The sequence below is a fragment of the Grammomys surdaster genome, unplaced genomic scaffold (assembly GCF_004785775.1).
Source record: "Grammomys surdaster isolate TR1022 unplaced genomic scaffold, NIH_TR_1.0 241, whole genome shotgun sequence".
In the NCBI taxonomy this organism is placed as follows: Eukaryota; Metazoa; Chordata; class Mammalia; order Rodentia; family Muridae; genus Grammomys; species Grammomys surdaster.
Window position 1 is genome coordinate 4179614 of NW_021604686.1, and position 21792 is coordinate 4201405.

The window sequence follows — 21792 nt, forward strand, 5'->3', positions numbered from 1 at the left end:
TTTAAGAGGTGGAGAGGGGTAGGAAAATTGGAAAAATAGGTTAGACTTAAGAAAGCTAGCTTTAGCCTTTGTTATCCAGTCTGTGTATGCTTAAAAAGTTCAGGGCTTGACTGATGTTCTGACTGGATCTGTCTGAAAGTCTGGATGAACTGAGGTCATTGGGAATAAGCAGTTATTTCTGAAGCTGTTCTTGGAGCAAGTCTCTGGAAACAGCATCAGGTGGGGCAGAATCAGGCAGGGAGCTGGAACAGTAGGTGTTTTTAGCGCCCCTGTGGACAACTCTTGCCAAAGCTGCATCTTGGTGTTTCATTCTGCAGTATATGAATCTTACAACCAGTTTTTTAGTACTATAAAGATATTTGTATGAATTGTGCAAGGTGTACAGATTAGTTAAGGATGAATTTTTGCTCCTTGTTTGAGCAGGTGAAAGACACCTGTCTTTTTTATGACAAAACAAAAAACATTTCTAGAACTAGTCATGTTGATGATATGCTTTGTCCCCAACAGGAACTATCATGTATTCTATTACCTCCTCGCAGGAGCCAGTGAAGAGGAGAGGTTAGCATTCCACCTTAAACAGCCCGAGGAATATCATTTTCTCAACCAGGTAAGAATTCATGAAACCATCTTGAAATGTAGAGGATAACTAAGTTTTAGGTACTGAGACAGTTCTGTATAGATACTTTTGTATGGACACGTTTGCCTTTATGTAGACAGTCTAAAAAATTGTGTTGTACACTTTCTGAATTTAAAAAGGATTATCTACTTAGTATAAGTGATAAAAATTATGTATATCTTATGTGTATTTTGTGAGATTCTTTTGATAATATTAAACTGTTTTATTGTACTTTCTTACCAGAAAAGTGTTGCATCCTTTTTGTCATGACTGACAGTTTACGTACCCTAAGATGTTAAATGTAACTGTTGATTAATGCTTACAAATTGCAAAGAGATTGCTTTGAACTTGATTTGCATGTTTTGCAGTCTAATGTGCATATGTCTGCATGCTATGATACTGGCATAGAGTATCACTGTATAATTTAATGAACAGTCCTCTTAAACATTCTATAGGAACCCAGGCATAATGGCTCATTCCTGTCATCCTACACTTGGGAAGCGGATGCAGGAGGATTTCCATGCTTGGTCTCTATAATGAATTCCAGGGCAACTTGTGCTACATTGTGATTTCTTGTAAAAACAAAACAAAATAGAAAAAAGCATCAGCATGAAATTTTGCATAGGCAAATAATTTAGAGAATGTATTTTTTCTTTAAAATTCAGAATTCAGCTTTAGCTTCCATACCAAGGAATGATCATCACACATTTTCAGGGTATAGATTTCTCTATTTTTCTGTTCCTCATAGTAAAATTTCAAACCCAATTGTTAGTGGTATTGTTACTATATCACTTAAAGAATAAAATAACCCCTCATTTTTTATTTGTTTGAGGGGAAAATATAATATTTATAGGAAAAAGTTCTTTATGACAATGAAAAGTACCCTTAGGATTTTTTTTGGATTTTTTTAATTTAATTTACACTTGAATGAGAAAAAGAAATATTTATTAAATATTATGAAAGTAATACCATGGACTTTTCCTCAAATGTACAGTATGCTCTACCTGGTACTTTTAATTTACAACTTCATATTAATATAAACTATCTTAACTTTATATTAATAGATCCAGAACTTAGAAATAACATCACTTTCTGTTTGAATGCTAGAATTTTTTAACTATACAAAATTAAGTATGTTTTTAAAAATTACTAATTCAGTCCCTGAGTAATTTTTTTTAAAACAAAGTTGTAAGCACTTAGAAATGAGATGATAATTTTTACTGACTCAGTATTTTATAGTCCTTCTGACTTTTTGTGTAATTAGTGGCTACAACATACCTGCATAAATAATATCAGTACTTATAGGATAAGGAACTTACTTGTTAATACAAATTTCAGCCAATGGGCAGTGACATATGTAAGTTGAATAGAATAATATACATTCTCCCAGAATCTGAAATATCTATCTAGTTGTTACTAGAGTATGTTGCTATACAAAATAACTATTCTTTGGATAGTAGTCTTGCTTTCTAAATATTGCATCTCAGCATCATTGCAGAAGTATAATTCCACTCTAATAACTTCTACCTAACTAATGTGCCTTACTTTCAGATAACAAAGAAACCCCTCAGACAGAGCTGGGATGATTATTGCTATGATTCTGAGCCGGTCAGTACTAGTACCTAAGTATTTTTTGTTCCTGTTAAAGGGACATTGCTCATTTGCATTCATCGTCATCATTCAGTATGAAGATGAGCTGATAGACAGCAGTGCGAGTGTGAACTGAGAGCATCCCTAGGTTTCATTACTTTGAATGGTTGATTTGTGTGTCATAGTGTGTTGCTAGACCAATTTACTGTTTTTATATATTTAGCCTAATTAGATTAATTTAGATTAATTTAATCTTCATTAAACATTCACTATTATGAACAGTAAATTGACTGCATCCCTGATGGGCAGCACTGAAGTGGCTCTGTTTCAACCCCAGTAATTCCCCTTCCCCCTTGAGGTTTTTATTGTTTTGTTTTAGTTCAGTGTGACTGCTAGCTACACTCTTTACCATTAAGTTTCATCCTTAGTTTGATACTTACTTAGAATTATTTTTAGTGGGCTTAAGAGATAGTTGAGTGTTTAAGAGTGCTTGCTGCTTTTCCAGATGAGAATTTGGTTCCAAGGACCCAGTGTCAAGTAGCTTGTTAGAACTACCTGTAACTCCAGCTCCAGGTGATCTAATGCCAAGCACCTAGTGTCAGGTGGCTTGTTATAACTGTCTGTAACTCCAGCTCCAGGTGATCTAATGCCCGCTGTGGCATCTGAGGGCACACATCCACATCTACATGTATATACACACATGGAATCAAATAAAAATAAATATTTAGAAAATAAACTGACATCACTTTTTAGGAACTAGGGTGATAGCTCAAGGAGGAAATGCTTCTTGTACAAACATGAACACTGGAGTTCAGATTCTTAGTATCCATATGAAAGCTGGGTGTGGTGCAGGTTTGTACTCAGCTGACTGTATACAAAGACAGAGCTCAGGAACTCTGACTCAACATTCTAATTGAAATAGTAAGTTCCAAGTTCAATGAGAGACCCTGCAGCAAATAAAGAGAGTGATGGAGGATGACCCCTGGTGTCAGTTTCTGCCTTCCACGTGTATTGGGTATTAATCTTCTTCATATAAACTGAATGTTTATAATGAGTGTTCTTTTTCTCTGATTTTTTTTTTTTTTAATGTGTGAAAGAAGCTCCTACAAAACTTTTGTCTCGCAGAGAAAAGTGTCTTTAATCCCATCACTTGGGAGGCAGAGGCAGGTGGATCTCTTGAGTTTGAGGCCAGCTTGGTCTACAGAAAGAGTTCCAGGACACCCAGGACTACAAAGAGAAACCCTGTATTGAAAAACTGAAAAACAAACAAAAAACCTTTTGCCTTAATCACCACTGAATTATTGATATTCTTATAAACAAGATTATTTTATTGGGCTGGAGAGATGGCTCAACAGTAAAGAGCATTGACTGCTCTTTCAGAGAACCTGGGTTCAATTCCTAGCACCCACATGGCATCTCACAACTGTCTGTAACTTTAAGATCTGATGCCCTCACACAGACATGCATACAGGCAAACACCAGTGCACATTTAAAAAAAAAAAGATTATGGAATGAGAAAGATGGCTAAAAGTTTAAGAGCACTTTTGCTACTGCAGACGACCATAGCTTAATTCCTAGCACCCATGTTTGACACCTGTTACTCTAGGTTCAGGGATCCTGTGTACTGTTTTTGCCTCTGAAGGCACTTATATTCATGTGTACATACTTATACATAGACACATGGACATTACACAGAAATAAACATCTTAAAAAGGTTATTCAAGGTTTTAAACAGGTATATAAAGGCATATGTGGTAGAAAATGACTATGTATATGTGTTATATTTTATATAAGTACAAATTTGTAACCATAAAGTGATGACAAAAATGCCTTTCTTTCAATCTATAGCTCAGTCACTTATAAAAGCATAGCTCCATCTAGCTATATCTATTAAATAATGAGTGAGATGTAAACATTTTCTCTCCATCACACGCCATGTCTTCATCTTTGCTTTCTCGGCTTTCTCATTGCATGCCATTATAAACAGTACTAATTGCAAAGTTTGCCTGTGCCATTTGTGAAGCAACAGCATGTGTGAGTACTGAGTACTAGGTTTTTCCTCCTGACAAAGTATACTTTCATCACCATTTCATAATCAAGAATCTATTGGTTTCAGATTTAACATTTTGGGAAATATATATTCAGTTTATATATTATTGATGAATTATAAAATGCATAATTTATTTTACTCCAAAGAAGCTCTTCTGGTCTATCTTTCATTTATTATATCAAGTGACTCATACCTCTTTGAAAAGGAGACAGGCCACTGCAAGCTCTCTCACATATGATTGATTTCTTGTTCATACTTTTCTTTTTTTTTTTTTTTTTTTTACTATGAATGACACTTTTTATTCAGTCATTTTCTTTACAACTGAAACTCTGGGAATTCAAAATTAACATCCTTGCCTGTGAGCTTCTTGTACACACCAGAAAAAGTTTCGACCTTGTGCTCCACGTTGTTCTGCTGTGCTTTGTCTAAATGAACTTTTATGAGCCGGCTGCCATCCAGTTTCACACGGATCCTCTTACCCACAATTTCACTTGGGAAGACCAAGTCCTCAAGGATGGCATCATGCACCGCTGTCAGGGTGCGGCTTCTGGGGCGCTTTTGCTTATTTTTCGTGCGGCTTTTCCGGGTTGGCTTGGGCAGAATCCTCCTCTGAGCAATGAAGACTACATGCTTTCCACTGAACTTCTTCTCCAATTCACGAACTAGCCGGACTTGGATTTTCTGGAAAGATTTAAGCTGAGGAACTGGTACAAAAATTATGATAGCTTTCCGACCACCACCAACTTCGATTTCCTTCGCTGCGGTGATGTTGAGTTCCCGCAGCTGCGCCTTGAGATCGGAGTTCATCTCCAGCTCCAGCAGCGCCTGAGAGATGCCAGACTCGAACTCGTCCGGCTTCTCGCCATTGGGCTTCACAATCTTGGCGCTCGAGCTGAACATGGCTTCGTCCTTACGGAGTGCCGGCTTAGAAAGAGCTTGTTCATACTTTTCTATACAACTGTGGATTGGTCTGCATTTGTCTGAAGTTTAAGTAATGCTTAAGAATTTGATGTGAGAATACTAGCTCATCCACTTACTCATGTTAAGACCTTCAGAAGGTCATTTCATTTTTTTTTTCTTTGAATTTTTTAGTTAATCCTTTTATTCCTGCCTTCTGTTTCAGAGAACAGTGGTCTTTGGTCACTTCAGCATGCATGTATTCTTTGAACTTTGGGTTATATAGCAAGACTCTGTCTCAAAAAGACCAAAAAACCACAGGCCTGTAATCTAGTACTCAGAAAGGTTGAGACAGGAATATGTCAAGTTTAGACCAGCCTGTGCTACTTAACAAATATAAGGCCAGCTTGAGCTAAATAGTGAAATTTTCTTAAAAGCAAACCAAACAAAAAAAAAAAAAAACAAAAAAAAACCCCCAAAACAACAACAACAAAAAACAGAGCAAAGAAAAAAAATTCTTCAAAAATTGTCTTCAGGGTTTGTATTAAATTTGACAGTATGTATGAAGACTAGAGAACTGAACTGAAGTGCTAGGTGAAAATGTCACTTCGATAGTTGCTGCCATCATTTGAATCAGAGTACATCTTTTTATTAAAGGACTTTTGTAGCTACAGTTTTCGTGTGTGTGCGTGTGCGTACGTGCATGTCTGTTTTTTCTTCTATTTGTGTAAGTATACATGGAGAAGCTAGAGAACAATTTTGTTCTCAGGTGCTATCCACATTTATTTGTTTGTTTATTTTAAGACCACGCCTTTCACTGGCCTGCATCTTGAAAGTAGGCTAGACTGACTGGCCAGCAAGACCCATCTGTCTCCACGTCCCTAGTGACACTTGCCACCATGCCCAGCTTTTAAAAATGTGGACCCTAGAGATTAAACTCAAGCTTGAAAAGCAAGGATTTTACCCACTGGAATCCTGCCTCCACCTGTAATTTCCTGTTCTTAATGCTACTTTCAGCATAGTTAGTCCTGTTTATTATACTTTTCAAATAATTAGAGCCAGACTATGATTACCTCTCTATTTAGTCCTGGCTGTATTAGAACTTGGTATGTAATGTAATTGTTTAAAGTTTCTTCTGTTTGTTTATTTCCCCAAGACTCCAGTTTATTCATGATTTAGCAAAAAATTATGTATAAAAAGCTAGGGATAAGCCGGGCAGTGGTGGCGCACGCCTTTAATCCCAGCACTTGGGAGGCAGAGACAGGTGGATTTCTGAGTTCGGGGCCAGCCTGGTCTACAGAGTGAGTCCCAGGACAGCCAGGGCTACACCGAGAAACCCTGTCTCGAAAAACCAAAACCAAAACCAAACTAGGGATAAGTATACATTTATGCTTATGTATGTTTATGTTTACACTTACCAGTGCTTACAGCGCTCTCAGTTCTAATTTCATATTGTTTCCCAGAGATAAGTTTGGGATAAAGCTCTAGTCACACACTGGGATGGTTGTTTTAGCTTGTCATAGCCTAGATTCACCTGACAAAGGAGTCTCAATTGAGGAATTATCAAGATAAATTGGCTTCTGGGCATCGTTTGTGAGGGATTGTCTTTTTTGTTAATTGATGTAGAAAGATCTAGTCCATATTGTGGGCAGTACTGTTCCATAAATTTGAGCCCTTTCCTGTATAGGGATACAGAGTACTAGGTAAGCATGACTAGTAAGCAACCAACCAAGCAAGGACCATACATTTATTTTCTCTCTGCTCTTGACTGAAGTGATGCTTTAAATTCCTGCTTTAACCTCCCTAAAATGATGGGTACAGTTCTGGAACTGTAAGCTCAATAAACAACTTTTTTTCCTCTAAGTTGCTTTTCATCAGGATGTTTCATCACGGCAACAGAAATGAAACTAGAGCACTGACAGTGGTGGCTACCTTTGTCATGGTCTATGGTTAAGCTACCTTTTCCACATTTTAGTCTTTTTCTTCCCCTAGTTGTTTTTGTATCTTGGTATATTTAAAAGACTGACTTCTGGAAAAGTTTCATGTAAGATAAGGACAGTTTTGGTCTAGGAAATTAAGTCTATTCATGCTTTTTCTCTGCAACTGTCATTATAGAAACAGTTAAGGAAATCAAGATACTTTAAAAAAAGTAATTGAGACCACATTCTACTTATGAGTAAAAAATATTTAATTGAGGATGACTGCAAATATGATTTTTCTTTCAGTATGTTTTTTGCTTCACTTTCCCAGTATGTTAGGTTCCTGTTTCATTCACTTTTGCAGCAGATAAGAACCATATCAGTTGTAAGACTCACTGCTGTATATGTTGCTTTTATATAAACATGTTTACACTCTCCGTCATAGTATTAAAAATGTGTGATACACTTTAAAATGAATAAATGGAGGTCTTGGGTTCAATAAAATCTTTAAATATGTATTACTGCTTAAATATGTTTACTAAGTGTGATAGTACATATCTGTAATCCTAGTACTTTTAGGTTGAATCAAGAAGTTTTCTGTGAGTTCAGGCCTCCCTGAACTACAGAGTGAAATTGTGTTTATTTTTATTTAAGATATTTTTGTATGATATACTTGATCAAGTTCTTTTTCTTCTCCTTAGTTCCTCCCAGATCTTTTTGATCTTCCTACTCACCTAGCTTGATGCACACACAACTCTCTCTCAAAGGAAAAAAAAATATCAAATAGAAAAAAACACAATAAGACAAAATAATAAAAATTAATCAAAAGCAAACTAAACTGAAAAGTACACAGAAAATCTGGATTCCTGTTTGTGTTGGCTGACTACTCCTGGGCATTGGGCCTGGTTTGGAGTATTGTTGATATACCCAGTGTCACTCCATTGAGAAAACTGATACTCCCTTTCCAGAAGTTACCAGTTCCAAATAGCTTTTTGGTACCCAGTGTAACTTTGTGGTCACTTCTTCATGCTGGGATTTTGTCTGGTTTAAATGTTTTCAGATTTGATGTTGTTAGTCTCTGTGAATTCATGTGTATCTTTCCTGTTGTGTCTGTAAATGCTGTTTCTTTGGAGCCATCCACCCCCTCTGGTTCTTATATTTCTGCATCTTTCATCCTTGAGATCCTTGAGAGGAGGGCTTTGATGTAGACATTCCGTGTAGGGCTGCATACTCCAAAGCCTCTTACTTTTTGCACATTGTAGGTCTCCTCTGTATTTCCCATATACTGCAAGAAGCAGCTTATCTTATAAAGGCTGATCTTATAAAGTGCGGAATAGCAATATCTCATTAGGAGTAATTTTATTGCTATGTTCCTTTAGCACAGTGGTTTTCAACCTTCCCAATGCTGTAAGGGTTAAGTAAAAAAACATACAATTATTTTTTGTTGGTACTTCATAACTGTAATTTTGCTACGGTTATAGATGTAGTATGCATACCGATATGCAGGATGGTCTTAGGCGACCCCTGTGAAAGGGTTTCGAGCCCCCAAAGAGGTCTTGACCTACAGCTTTAGGACTGCTGTTGGAGCAGAATAGTAGTAGTGTTTCCCCCTCTGCCTTAAACCTGTCTAGTCTTAGTTTCTTAGCCACTTCAACAGTGTCAGGTATGGTTTCCAGCTCATGGAATAGGCCGTAAACCAATTCAAGCAGTGGTTGGTTATTCTCATAACTTTAGTGCCACTATTGCATCAGTGTATCTTACAGCCAGATCACTGTTGGAGGTTGCAGGATTTGTAGCTGGGTGACATTGATGACACTCTTCTCTTGTAGTATGCAAAGTTCCTTCCAGCCCTGTGAACTCTAGTCAGTAGGAATGAAGCTTATAGTGGGCGCCAGCTTGATGTCTCCAGCAATAGGGCCTTGCTGTTAGGTTGTGGAATGTAATCAGTAGTCTTGACAATAGCCTGTGATATTTGGGAGGAGCTTCTATGGACCCCTTTTGTCAGCTCAGTAAGATATAACCCATTCCTGGCACTAAGGGCGTTACTTTACTTGGTGGCTTAAACTGTCTAGTTAGGGAGGGTTTTGTCTCCCCTATTATGTGGCTTATTCATTTAAATTCCTTTCTTTTATGTATATATTTTAATAAGTTTCTACAGTTGTAGGGTTCCATATGACATTTCAAAGGGCTTTCAGTGTTAGTTGTTCATTCCCATATTCTCTTCTTTACCCTGGCCTCTTGTTTACCTCCTCATTTAATCCTTTCTCTAGTTTCCTTGTTAACTCCTTATAACATTGTATTCTGTTCTCCCTTACTTGGAAGATTGTCCTTCCCTCCTGATCCATTACTAGGTACCCAACTTCTGAAGTTATTCCAAATACGTGTCTAAATCTTAAAAGTAGAATCCACATATAAGAATGTATGCATTGTTTGTTTAAAAACAATAAAGCACAAATAAACAAGACTTTATTGCAGGCCAAGGAAAATTCCTTAACTTTCAGAGTGTGAATGTATACCTTTCCACATGGAAAATTAAACTCAAATCATGAGTTTTAGACTTTATTTCAAGATGTAATCATGAAATCATAATAGCTAGTAAATTTTTTCAACATGTTATAGCTACTCTGTAAATACTTTATTTCTTAAGGTCATTCAGTCCAGTATATGATTCAGTGATTGTGCATGAAGTTATGGGATTGAAAGTATTTATAGACCAGTATAGACACAGAAAAGATTTATTCAGGAAAATGACAGCGCTGTAAGAGACAGTCTCTATAGGAAACTGGCCTCTGAGAATGTGGGTTCCATATGATAGTAGTAAAGTTTACATGTCTATTATCTTGTGATTGGCTATTTGAGGTAAGGTAGCATAGATCATTAGGACTTACTCTAAATGTTTGCTGAGGTTACTGCAATCAGGTCCCACGGTGTCAGAGTCTGATTGTTTGGCAGTTTCTCTTTTTATTTTCAACCCCCCTTTTCCACCTTTATTTCAGTAATTTTATCTCAGCACTGACTTGATGCTTGCGATTTGTGGTTAATAAAACAGATCAGTTATTTTGTCTGTTGAATAATTAATGTATCATGCCCTAGGAAGATAGGTATTAAAAAGTAAATTGAAGACTAAGGGAAGGGGAGTTGGGATGGAGTTGGGGGTTGGTGGAGGAGTAACCAGGAAGGGGGATATCATTTGAAATGTAAATGAATAATAAAAAAGGAAAAAAAAGTAAATTGAAATTTGAGATGTTTTAGACAACCTCTATGAAGTGGTATGTGAGCTTGTAAAGGGACTGTGTGTGTAATATTACTGTTGACTGTTTTTTGAGCTTAAATGCAAAAGTTATACTAAAAACCATTCTTTGGTTACTTGTTTTATTTCATGTTTTTTGAGATGGGATAATTATGCTCTGCAGTCCAGGCTGGCATAGAGTTTGTGATTCCCCTATTATAGGCATATGCTACCATACACACACACACACACACACACACACACACACTTTATGAGATTTGTTTTGTATTCATGTGTATATGTGGTTTGACTCTTTGTACATGTGAGTACCTGTAAAAGTCAGAAGACATCAGATCCCCTTGAGCTCGAGTTAGTCGGCTGTAAGCTGTCCAGTGTGCGTGCTGGGAGCTGAACCCCAGTCCTGTTTACGAGTAGCAAGCACTCCTGATGTCAGCATTCTCTCCCAGCTCATAAAATAGTTAATATAATATAGTGCTCAACAACCATTTTCTTTCTTCCATCTGGCCTTAAACTCTCTGTGTAGCTCAGGCTATCCTCAAATTCCTCATTCTCCTCCTCCTACCTACCTAGTGCTAAGATTACAGCACATGCTATCTCTTTGGAGTCCATATCTACTTTTAAAAATATAATGTAAAACTGTTATTGTGTGTACATATGTGTGGATGTCCATGTTTGTGTGTGCCACAGTACACATGGCACTGTGTAGGAGTGGGGGTCAGACCACAGCTTGTGGAGCTCGTTCTTCCATTTCCCTTTGTGTATCCTGGTGAGCAAACTTGGAGCAGCAGGCTGGTTACTAGGGGCCTTTGGCCTATAGAGTCATTATGCCAGCTGAAAGGGTTTGTGGCACCATGAGGAGAGCAACAATACCAACCAACCACAGCTCCCAGGGTCCTAACCACCAGCCTGGGAGCACTTATGGAGGGATGGCTTCAGCTGAATATGTAAAAGTGGAGGGCCCTGCTGGGCACAGGTGGAAGATGAGATCCTTGACCTCATGAAGGCTGGATGCCCCAGGGGGTGGGAATTTTCAGGGTGGGGAAGTGGGAGTGGGGGGGGTAGGTGGGGGTTACATCCACAGAGAAGAAGGAGGAGGGGTAAGGGGATGGGGGGTTCCCGGGTGGGTGGGGGATGGGTAAGGGGATAACATATGAAATGTAAATAAAATATCCAATAAAAAAAAAAAGAAATCTGAAAAAAAAATATTTATCATTATTTCATGTATGTTTGATGTACGTATGTGGCGTCTTTTTGAAATCATCAGTTTTTACTTTTGTGTGATTTCTGGGGATTGATTTTTGGCTTGTCAGGCTTGAACAAGTGTTTTCCTGTTGAATTATCTTGCTGTCCCATTACAAGTAAAAAAATACTTACTATATTTTATTTAATTTTATGTGTGTGTGTTTGTTTATGTGAATGTGTGCCAAATGTATGCCTGTGCCCGTGAAGGCCAGAAAGGGGCATCAGATACCTTGGAGCTGGAGTTCCGGGTGATTGTTAGACACCTGCTGTCAGTACAACAAACTAACTTGCATCTTCTGGGAAAATAGCAGGTTTTTGTAGGTGATCTTTCCAGCCCCTGAATAACTTTTTTTTTTAAAAGACATTTATTTTATGTATATGAATACACTGTTGCTGTCTTCAAACACACCAGAAGAGGGCATCAGATCCCATTACAGATGGTTGTGAGCCACCATGTGGTTGCTGGAATTGACCTTAGGACCTCTGGAAGAGCAGTCAGTATTCTTAACCACTGAGCCATCTCTCCAGCCCCCCTGAATAACTTTTTATTGATTCACCTGTTTGTTTGTTTTTTTTTTTTTTTTAGGGCTCTTCTATTTTGACATAATGTTCCCTCCTCATGATCAGTGTGTGTTTGTGTGTGTGTGTTTATTTATTTTTGCTATTCTTATTTTTTCTTTATATACCTAATATAACACCAACTGGTTTATATTATATAAATCTAGGCTTCACTTCTCAACCATATACTTACTATCCTAATTTTTTTGTGTGTGTATGTGTTTAATTCAAGACCTTACATATGATACTCTTTGGTGCTATTAAAATCAAACTTGGTATCCACATAGTTTATAAATACTGTTGGCTTTCTAACTTGTCCTTTTGCTATCCTGTGCTGGTTATTGTTATGGGAAGATAAAAGGTACTGTTAGTGTTTGGTAGGTATGTTTACTTTATCTCTAATCAGAAAAGAGGTCTAATGGGTCTAGTTATATATAAATACTCTGTTAGTTTTACTTTGCATTTACACAAGATTCTACTTAAATTAATGAGTGTCTTACATTGTTTTTAACAAGTAAACTTTATATATTTTCTTAAACCTCTTGTCTTAAGCAGGATTGCTTCACAGTGGAGGGAGAAGATCTGAGGCATGATTTTGAACGCTTACAATTGGCCATGGAAATGGTAGGATTTCTTCCCAAGACACGAAGACAGTGAGTTTTAAAATTTTTATTCATTTACTTATGTAATTTTATTATTTCCAGTAGTAAAAAAAACATGATGTGTCTTTAAGAGATCTCCATCTTAATTCTTTTAAAAACATTTTTTATTCTTTGACAATTTCTTACATGTATACATCTGTATTATATAGTCTTTAGCTTCCTCGTCTTCCTTTTCCTCCTTCTATAACCCCATGAATAGAATTAGTATTGCTTGCATAGGCGTGGAGCCTACCAGCAGTCATATCTATGAAGAAAAATAACTCCTCTCTCTGAGTAGCCACCAGTTGCCAGTAACTCCTCTGCTAGGATGGAGCCTTGTGAATACTTCCCATAGCCATCCTGAGGTTACTCACTGGCTTGATTTTGGTCAAGTCTTTCTCAGGTTTTCATAGATCTCTGAGTTGGTAAGTTCAGCGACCATGTAATGTTCAGAAGACAGTATTTTGCAGCACTCCTCTCCATTCTTTGGCTCTTGACCCTGTCTTTGGTGGTGTATTCTGAGCATTGTGGGATTTATCCACAAGTCTCTCTAAGGGAATACTCAATAGTCACGTATTCCTAACACTTTGACCAGTTATGAGTCTCTGCATTGATTGCCCACTGCAAAAAGAATCTTCTTTGACTATGGTTGAGAGCAGCACTAATCTGTGGGTATAACATATATTTAGAAGGCAGTTTGACAGAAAGTCTTTAGCAAAATAATGGTAGTGGGTCCTACTGGGGCTGTGACTGCTCAGTCTCCTGGACTTTTGGCCATGGTTACAGTATTAGCCATGCATTCCTTTCTGTGGCGCAGGCCTCAGATCCATCAGAAACATAGTTGGCTATCTTCATAAGAGTCATGCCACTTCCTGTGGTTCTTTTGAACAGTTTTATAGATGGCATCACTATTGCCTTAGTCATATTAAGGTTTGAGTGTCCTCCTGCTCCCTGTTTCATTATATAATCTTTGAGAAGCTAATGGAAGCTAAAACGCTTTGGTAAGATGTATGTTCATAAACATTTGCATATAATTTGAGGACTCATAAAGCTTCTTGAAGCTGTATATAGACATATCTTAAAAACTACTGTTTTTTTTAAATTACAGCTTTTCATTTTCTGTATCAGTGAATTTTAGTGTTAGGTTATACATGTCTATATGTAACATGTAATATTACATGCATATTTGCATGTTTGCTTTTATTTTAAAATTTCTTGATATGTGACTGTAGCTCCATGATAAAAGTGTTTGCCTTCCATACACAAGACAATGGACTCAATCCCTGGCAGCAACACCCTCAAAAATCAAACAAAAAACAGCAGAAAAACCACAGAGTTTTTATACATGGTAATATAAGCAGAATGAAAATGGAAGAACTCTTGATAGGGCTGGAGAGATGGCTCCTTGCATGAAGTTCCTGCTACGGAAACATGAGTGATGGCTTTCAGATCCTCAGAACGCACATTAGAAAAGCCTGGGAGGCATGGTGGTCCCAGTGGATAGGGAGCAAAGAGAGGGAATTTCTAGAGCTAGCTGGACAGTGAGGAGAGCCAAAATGGCAAGCTCTTTTAGCAAGAGACCTTACCTCAATATATGCCTCAAGGAGAAGAGAGATTTTCCTATTCACACCTGTGAACTGGAGATGGCTCAGAAGTTAATTAACCCTGGATGCTCTTCAATTCCCAATGCCCACATGACTCCTCAGAACCATGTTACCTCCAGTTCCAGGGAATCTGCTGTCCTCTTCTGGCCTTTGTAGGCACTACATGAATGTGATACATAGATACACTTGTAGGCACATTCATAAAATAATAAAAACTTAGATAAAAGACACTCAATATCTCCTTTGGGCCTTCACATGCATTAACATGCATACGCACTCTGTGTACTCACACTTACACGTGTACAGGACAGTACAGCAACATACATATACCAAAACCCATTTATTTTAGAAAATGAAGTAATTTATATTTAAGCGCACTGTTTAAAATTAAAGGTACAATCTTGTCTTTTTAGCAGAGGAATACTTTTTTTCATAACTTTCATCTGTTTAATTTTAGAGGCAGGGTCTTCTTATTATATATTGTTTAGACTGCTTCAGAGATCTGAGTGTAAAGGTCTGTCTTAGCCTCCTGAGTAACTCAAACTACAGACAGACACTTTTGTATCTAGCTGTTTTTAGAACTATTTTTGAAGTGTTTGTAGGATTCATGATAAATGTAATTTGTTTAATATTTAACATACAGTTTAAATGATAAAATTTAATTAAAATTACTATCCTTTTGTGAAGATTAAATACTTCGTAGTTTGTACAGATGGATTTGTTTTGGATTTTTGAGTGAAATGAGCTTTGAGAATGCACATTGCAAACTTTAATCTGTGCTTTTATTTTCATAGGATTTTCTCTCTTCTCTCAGCAATACTACATTTGGGTAATATCTCATATAAAAAGAAGACCTATCGCGATGACTCTATTGATATCTGTAATCCTGAAGTACTGCCCATTGTCTCAGAATTATTAGAAGTGAGTCATTCATTTTCAGTCCTTATTTTAGATACTGAGTAATGTCTTATTTTTATCTTATATGTCCTTTAGCTTGTAAGTGGGTTTATTTAGTTAAAAATGGAATTATTTGATACTATTTCAAAATAGTGTTTTCAGAAGTTGGAATCCCTTCTGGATCTCTGCCTTACTTTACTTGTGAGTGTTCCAGGATCCTTAAGTCTGTCTTTTCTTCCTTGCCTTCCTTTGTTCCCAATACAGATAACCCTCAGTTTTTTTATTAGGATGACTATTCCCACTCTACACTGTGTAATGTCCTGGGCACATGCCAATGTTGCTCTTTCCAATTTGATATTTTTCAGTAAAATTGTGGTTAGATGATTTTATTTGAAGATAGGTATCCTGGTGAGTAGAGAGAAGAGGTGCAACTACCAAATTTCGTTCTTAAATGGCTTGAAGGAGGACTTAAAGGTCAGGCCCTATGCTTCTTTGTACATCAGGCTCTTTTGTATACAATAGTGCCCACTTTTTGTCCTGAGTGGGTTTTGACAAATGTATGAAGTCATGTATCCACTATCACAGCCTTACACAGAATCTTTTCACTGCTCTAGAACTCCTTTTCATGTTAATTTCTATTTTTCACATATAATATAATTATAGAGTTATTAGTATTTCTGGAATGACTTACTTTACTTGGTAGCATGCTTTGCTTTTTTTTTTTAAATAATTGTTTCACGTCCTTTTGTTGTTGTTGTTGTTGTTGTTTTATTATTTTTTTTTTTGAGACAGGGTTTCTCTGTGTAGCTCTGGCTGTCCTGGAACTCACTCTGTAGACCAGGCTGGCCTCGAACTCAGAAATCCTTCTGCCTCTGCCTCCCAAGTGCTGGGACTAAAGGTGTGCGCCACTACTGCCCGGCGGTAGCATGCAGTTAAGATGCATCCTTTTAGGTCAGGTGGTGGTGGTGGTGGTGGCGGTGGCAGAACATGCATGCTGTTAATCCCAGCACTTGGTAGGCAGAGGCAGGTGGATCTCTGTGAGTTCAGTGCCAGTTTGTTCTACATAGTAAGTTCCAGGACTACATAAAGAGACTTTGTCTCAAAAACAAACAAACAAACAAACAAAAACACCATTCTTTTACCTCTGGGTAATACCTACATTGTGTGGGTGTGTACTATAGTTGTTAATCTACTTATGAATCTTGTTTCTGGTTTGGGGCAGTTAGGAATAGCTTCATTTGGGTTTTTTTTTTTTAATTATTTGAAATTCCAAATAATACCTTTCAGGTCTTGGTTCATATGTTCCTTCATTGTGAATAGTACTGGTTACTTGTCCTTGCCATAATTTAGGTTAGTTTTTAGAGAAAATGGTTTATTATTTACCAGTATGTGTCTGTTATAATGCTACAGTGCCAGTTGAGAGCATTGGATATCTCATTTTCATATCTCTAATTGCAGTGTTTATTTTTCTTTATGACTGGTCATTGATTTTTAACTTTAATAGAATGATACTGTGATAGAAAAGGCTGGAAAAAAGGAGTACCTTTAATTGGAGCTAGATGCACTCATTGGAACAAATTTCTACCAACATGTAGACTGTTGTATCTGTATCTGAAGGCTGTAATTTTGATGGTCATAGATTAAATTTCAGTCATGCATTTCAGGTAATATTTTAGTTAACCATTTAGTATTATGGTAAGTTAGGACATTGTGCCTGCTGGTCCTATTTTAAACCTAGACATAACTACCAAGGATTCTATTCTTTTTTTTGTTGTTGTTTTTTTTTTTTTTTTCGAGACAGGGTTTCTCCGTATAGCCCCTGCTGTCCTGGAACTCACTCTGTAGACCAGGCTGGCCTCGAACTCAGAAATCCACCTGCCTCTGCCTCCCAAGTGCTGGGATTAAAGGTGTGCGCCACCACTGCCCGGCTCTTTTTGTTTTTTTAAGGCACAGATTAAAATTTATTTTACTACTATCAATATATATTTATATATTTTAATTATCGTTAATCTTTTTTTACAGTCCAGTCATTCTACTCTTCCCAGTCCACCCTCGACAGTTTCTCAGTCCATTCCTCCTCCCTTATCTCCAAGCGGATGCCACCCCAACCCCACCCCAGTAGACCTCCCCACTCCTTGGGGCCTCAAGTCTCTTGAGGGTTGTTTGTTTGTTTGTTTTTGTCAGATACTAGTTAGCGAGGTTCAGGGAACTTTTTACAAGAAAAATTCAGGGTTTGGGAAATGACTCAGCTGGTAAAGTGTCTGTTATACAAGCATGAGTACCTGAGTTTGGGTACACATACTCAGGTAAAAGCTGGTTTTGTCGTGACTGTAGTATAACCCTAGCACTGGGAAGGTAAACATGAAGGAGGATGGCAGGAAAGGCAAATACCTTGAGCTTACTGGCCAGTCAGTATAGTCAGCTAGGCAGTGAGCTCTGTTTCCATAAGAGACCTTGCCTGAAAAAATAAGGTAGAATCAGGCATAGTGGCCATGTCTTAAATCCCAGTACTCAGGAAGAAGAGGCAGATGGATCTTCTGTGAGTTCTGGGTCAACCTGGTCTACATAGTTCCAGAACAGCCAGGGCTACACAGAGACATTCTGTCTCAGAAAACATAAAGCCAAAGCAAAACAAAATGTGATAGGCAGAAATAAGTGAATACCTGACGTTGACTCCTGCCTTCTACAGTGCCTGTATACACACATCCCTCTCACACAGCAAAGGTTCTGTGTACACACATCCCTCACACAGCAAAGGTTTTGTATACACACATCCCTCTCACAGCAACGGCTCTGTACTGAAAACCAGATTATTTTATGTGTGTAAGCATTTTGCTTGTATGTATGTATGTGTATCACATGTGTGCCTGATCAACCAAGAAGTTTACAAGAAGATGTCAAGTTTCTTGGAACTGGAATTATGATGGTTGTGAGCCACCACATGGCTAATCAGAACTCAAACCTGATCCTCTGCAAGAACAAGTTTTCTTAACCACCAACCTATGTATACAGTTTTCCCCTCCCCCCTTTTTATTTTTTAAATAATTCAGTCAGGCGTTGATGGTATATGCCTGGAACCTCAGCACTCAGAAGATTCACCATGAGTTTGAAACTAGTCTGGGCTACTAAGTGAACCTCTGTCATAAATAAACAAGATACTATTGACTTCTGGGGTAAGAGTTAAAACAAAGAGTCATCTTTATCTCAGAGTTTAATACTCATGTATAAAAATATTTTTCTGGAACATAAGTACTCACTAGAAGTATTCTCCAAATTTAAGGAGTGCTTTTGTCTTTTAGTTTGTCTTCTTAACTTTAGATTGTGAAGTCTAGAAAAGCATGTGTGTAAATACATACGTGTGTGTGTATGTGTGTGTGTGTGTGTATGTATGATATCTGTAATGTTGGTGAGAACTCTTGACCTTTTACATGCTAGACAAGCTCTCTAGAGTTAAACACTCACTTGGAAGCATACATTGAAAAGAAACCGTTTGTTAACTTTTTTAATTCTATTTTAGGTGAAGGAATTTTGGTTAGTGGTATGCTTAAATTTCACTTTAGTCATTATTAAGATCGCCTATGTATTTTCTTTGCATTTCTTTATATTCATTGCATATTCTGACTTTCATTAAAGTATTTCTTTACTTAGCTTTTCAATATAATTCATTCACTCTCATAAATCTTACATATTGAATATACCATTCTGCTTTCTAGGTTAAAGAAGAGATGCTATTTGAAGCACTAGTTACAAGGAAGACAGTGACAGTGGGAGAAAAACTTATTTTACCATATAAACTGGCAGAGGTATGATTTTCTTGTGCTTAAAAGTATTTTGACTATTCTAGAATAAAGGGTTTATAGGGTGTTTTCCTTTCCTCTTTTAAAGTGAAGATGACATAAGGTAAAATGTATTAATTGAAATATTTTCTAGGAAAAACTATGAATTTTCCATACATTTGGAAGCTTAAAATTCAGTGTGGTTTTATATTTGCTTATATATTAAAATGTAATAAGACAAAACAAAACTTGTCACATCAAAGTTGGGCTAGCAGAAGGAAAAGAGCCTAAGAGAAGGCACAAAAATCAGAGGCCCACTCATTTGCATACTCAAGAATCCAGTAAAAACACAAAAATGACGCCAGAGAGACCTGGTGCAGGGCCCTGGGTATGCTGCTTCAGTGTCTGAGTTCATGTCAGCTTTGCTCATGTTGATTTGGAGGACCTTGTTTTCTTCATTTTCATTGGCTCTTACAGTATTTCTGCCTCCTCTTCCAAAGGGAGGGATTTGATGAAGGCATCCCATTTAAGGGCTGGGATTCCAAGGACTCTCACACTGTGTCTGTCTGTGGGTCTCTGTATTTATTTTTACCTGCTGCAGAAGGAAGCACTGACGATGGCTGAATAAGGCCCTGATCTATGAGTGTAGCAGAATGTCATTAGGAGTCATTTTATCATAGTGTGTTGTTTTTTAAGAGTAGTGTATTTGGTTTTACCCTAGGTTCCTGGACTTTCTAGCCTCTGGTTCTTGGTCATTCGTGCAGGGTTAGGTGTGGGTTCCATCTTGTGGAGTAGGTCTTAAGTCAAATCAGATATTGGTTGATTATTCACACAAGCTTTGTGCCACCATTGCCCTACCGTATCTTGCAGGCAGGATAGCAGTGTAGATCAAAGGGTTTGTGGTTAGTTTGGTGTTTATGGTTCTCCTTTGGTAATGTGCAGAGTACCTTCCTGTACCAGAGACTTGGCATGGTTTTAAGTAGTAAGCTTTCATTTTTCCTCAAGGTTTTTTGACAAAAAAGATTTCTTAATTTATGTTTATGAGTGTTTTGTCTGCATTTATGTCTTAGTAACATATGTGTGCAGTGTCTATGGAGGACAGAGTTAGAGACATGTGTGAGGTGCCTTGTAGGTGCTGGGAACTGAACCCAGGTCCTCTAGAAGAGGAGGCAGTGCTCTTAACCTCTGAGCAGTCTTTCCAGACCCTCTTCAAGGATTTTAATTTTTATCTTTCCATCCCATTGAACTCTGGATCTGGTATATATTAGACAAGTATTCTACTGCAGAACTAAATCTCCAGCCTTCTTTATTATTCTATTTCATTTTAATATTGTAGGGCAGACAGATGATGGATAGAATTGTAAATGAGAGCAGTATTTCATTCCAGTGGTTATGTCTTCTTCAGTACTGTCTTCAGTCATTTGCTGCTCATCATATTTTGCCTTCTTTTTTAAAAAAATTGCTGGCCAGTCTTTTAAGGTTTATTTTACATCCTTTTTGTTTCTTACTAAATTCTTTTTTTTTTTCCTAAAAGCAAAAAACAAAAAGTAAAAACAAAAAAACAACCCCAAATCCATGGTGGGAACAAAGCTATTTGTGGCAGCTAAGAAGCAGTGGACACCACAAGAAAAGACTAGAGCAAGATATCAGCCCCAAGACACACTCCAGTCTTGGGGTGACTTCCTCCATTCAGTCACCTTTTATAGTTCTTGTCTCATAAATCCATCAGTGGCATTAATTATTCATTCCATTAGAGTTCCTGTAATATTATCTCTGCAGATGCCCTTGTAGACACACACAGAGGTGTAAATTTCTAACCTCTTAGTCATCCTAAGTCCAGTCAAGTTAGTAGTCAGTATTAACTGACACAAGCAGGGAAGCATGCACAGCATGTCAGTAGCGAATAGGATATTTCAGGGCCTTTTAGTCACTGAAGTTAAGATGAGTTCAGAAGCTATGATAGTCAGGAGAAGAAGTTTGCTTTGTGTAGAGTGTGGTGACATGCTAATAAAGGGAACAACAAACGTCATGTGATATGATCAGTAGGACTGAGTAAGAACTTAAATAATGGGAGACAGGATAGAAATGGAAATGGTAGGCCAGACTGTGTAACATAGGGGATTACTAGAGAGTAGAGCGTAAGGTAGAAGTTACAGGGTTATAAATATAGGCTAATTTGGTAATTTGGTATATGTGGATTACTTTATTTTAAAGTAAAAGATTATATATATATATATATATATATATACACACACACACACACACATATATGTGTCTGTGTGTGTCTGTGTGTGTCTGTGTGTGTACTCTATTGTACTACTGTCATGACTACATGACAGAAGAGGACATCGGATCCCATTATAGATGGTTGTAAGTTACCATATGATTGCTGGGAATTGAACTCAGGACCTCTGGAAGAAGTCTTAACCAGTGCTCTTAACCTCTGAGCTATCTCTTTAGCCTCTGTTATTGTATCTTAGTGAAATTATTACCACTCCACTTTGCACTCATAATTCTCTTTGTGTTTTGTAGGCTGTGACGGTGAGAAACTCCATGGCTAAGTCTTTATATAGTGCTCTGTTTGACTGGATAGTGTTTCGTATTAATCATGCACTCCTGAATAGTAAAGATTTGGAACAAGATACTAAGGTAAAGATCTGTTTTATTATATTTTACCTGAAGAGTGTTTAATTAACTGGTGAGTACTTGAACTTTTAAGGGATAGAATTATGTAGAGTTGTATCAACTTACT

The 21792-nt window shown here is 37.4% G+C and overlaps 2 protein-coding genes across 8 annotated transcripts in view; one reads left to right on the forward strand and one right to left on the reverse strand.

Annotated features, from left to right (window-relative positions):
- Myo9a (myosin IXA) overlaps nucleotides 1–21792 on the forward strand; it is a 188361-nt gene that overhangs the window by 54318 nt on the left and 112251 nt on the right. For 4 of the 7 annotated variants that reach the window (XM_028774384.1, XM_028774386.1, XM_028774390.1 and 1 more), the window contains 6 exons: nucleotides 508–607; nucleotides 2168–2224; nucleotides 12678–12775; nucleotides 15162–15288; nucleotides 18978–19067; nucleotides 21573–21689. The exons of 1 other annotated variant lie outside the window; for it this stretch is intronic. In XM_028774384.1, the coding sequence (XP_028630217.1) occupies nucleotides 508–607; nucleotides 2168–2224; nucleotides 12678–12775; nucleotides 15162–15288; nucleotides 18978–19067; nucleotides 21573–21689 (589 nt within the window). Of the gene's footprint in view, nucleotides 1–507; nucleotides 608–2167; nucleotides 2225–12674; nucleotides 12776–15161; nucleotides 15289–18977; nucleotides 19068–21572; nucleotides 21690–21792 lie in introns of all 7 variants that reach the window. 2 more of the 7 variants (XM_028774387.1, XM_028774388.1) reach the window with 2 other exon arrangements.
- LOC114626863 (40S ribosomal protein S7) lies at nucleotides 4535–5185 on the reverse strand. The gene has a single exon (XM_028774392.1). It carries the CDS (start codon nucleotides 5154–5156, stop codon nucleotides 4572–4574), a length of 585 nt encoding a protein of 194 aa, XP_028630225.1. The 5' UTR covers nucleotides 5157–5185; the 3' UTR covers nucleotides 4535–4571.

Coding starts and splice junctions, on each gene's coding strand:
- LOC114626863 (XM_028774392.1), bottom strand. CDS start 5,156: ATGTTCAGCTCGAGCGCCAAGATTGTGAAGCCCAATGGCGAGAAGCCG.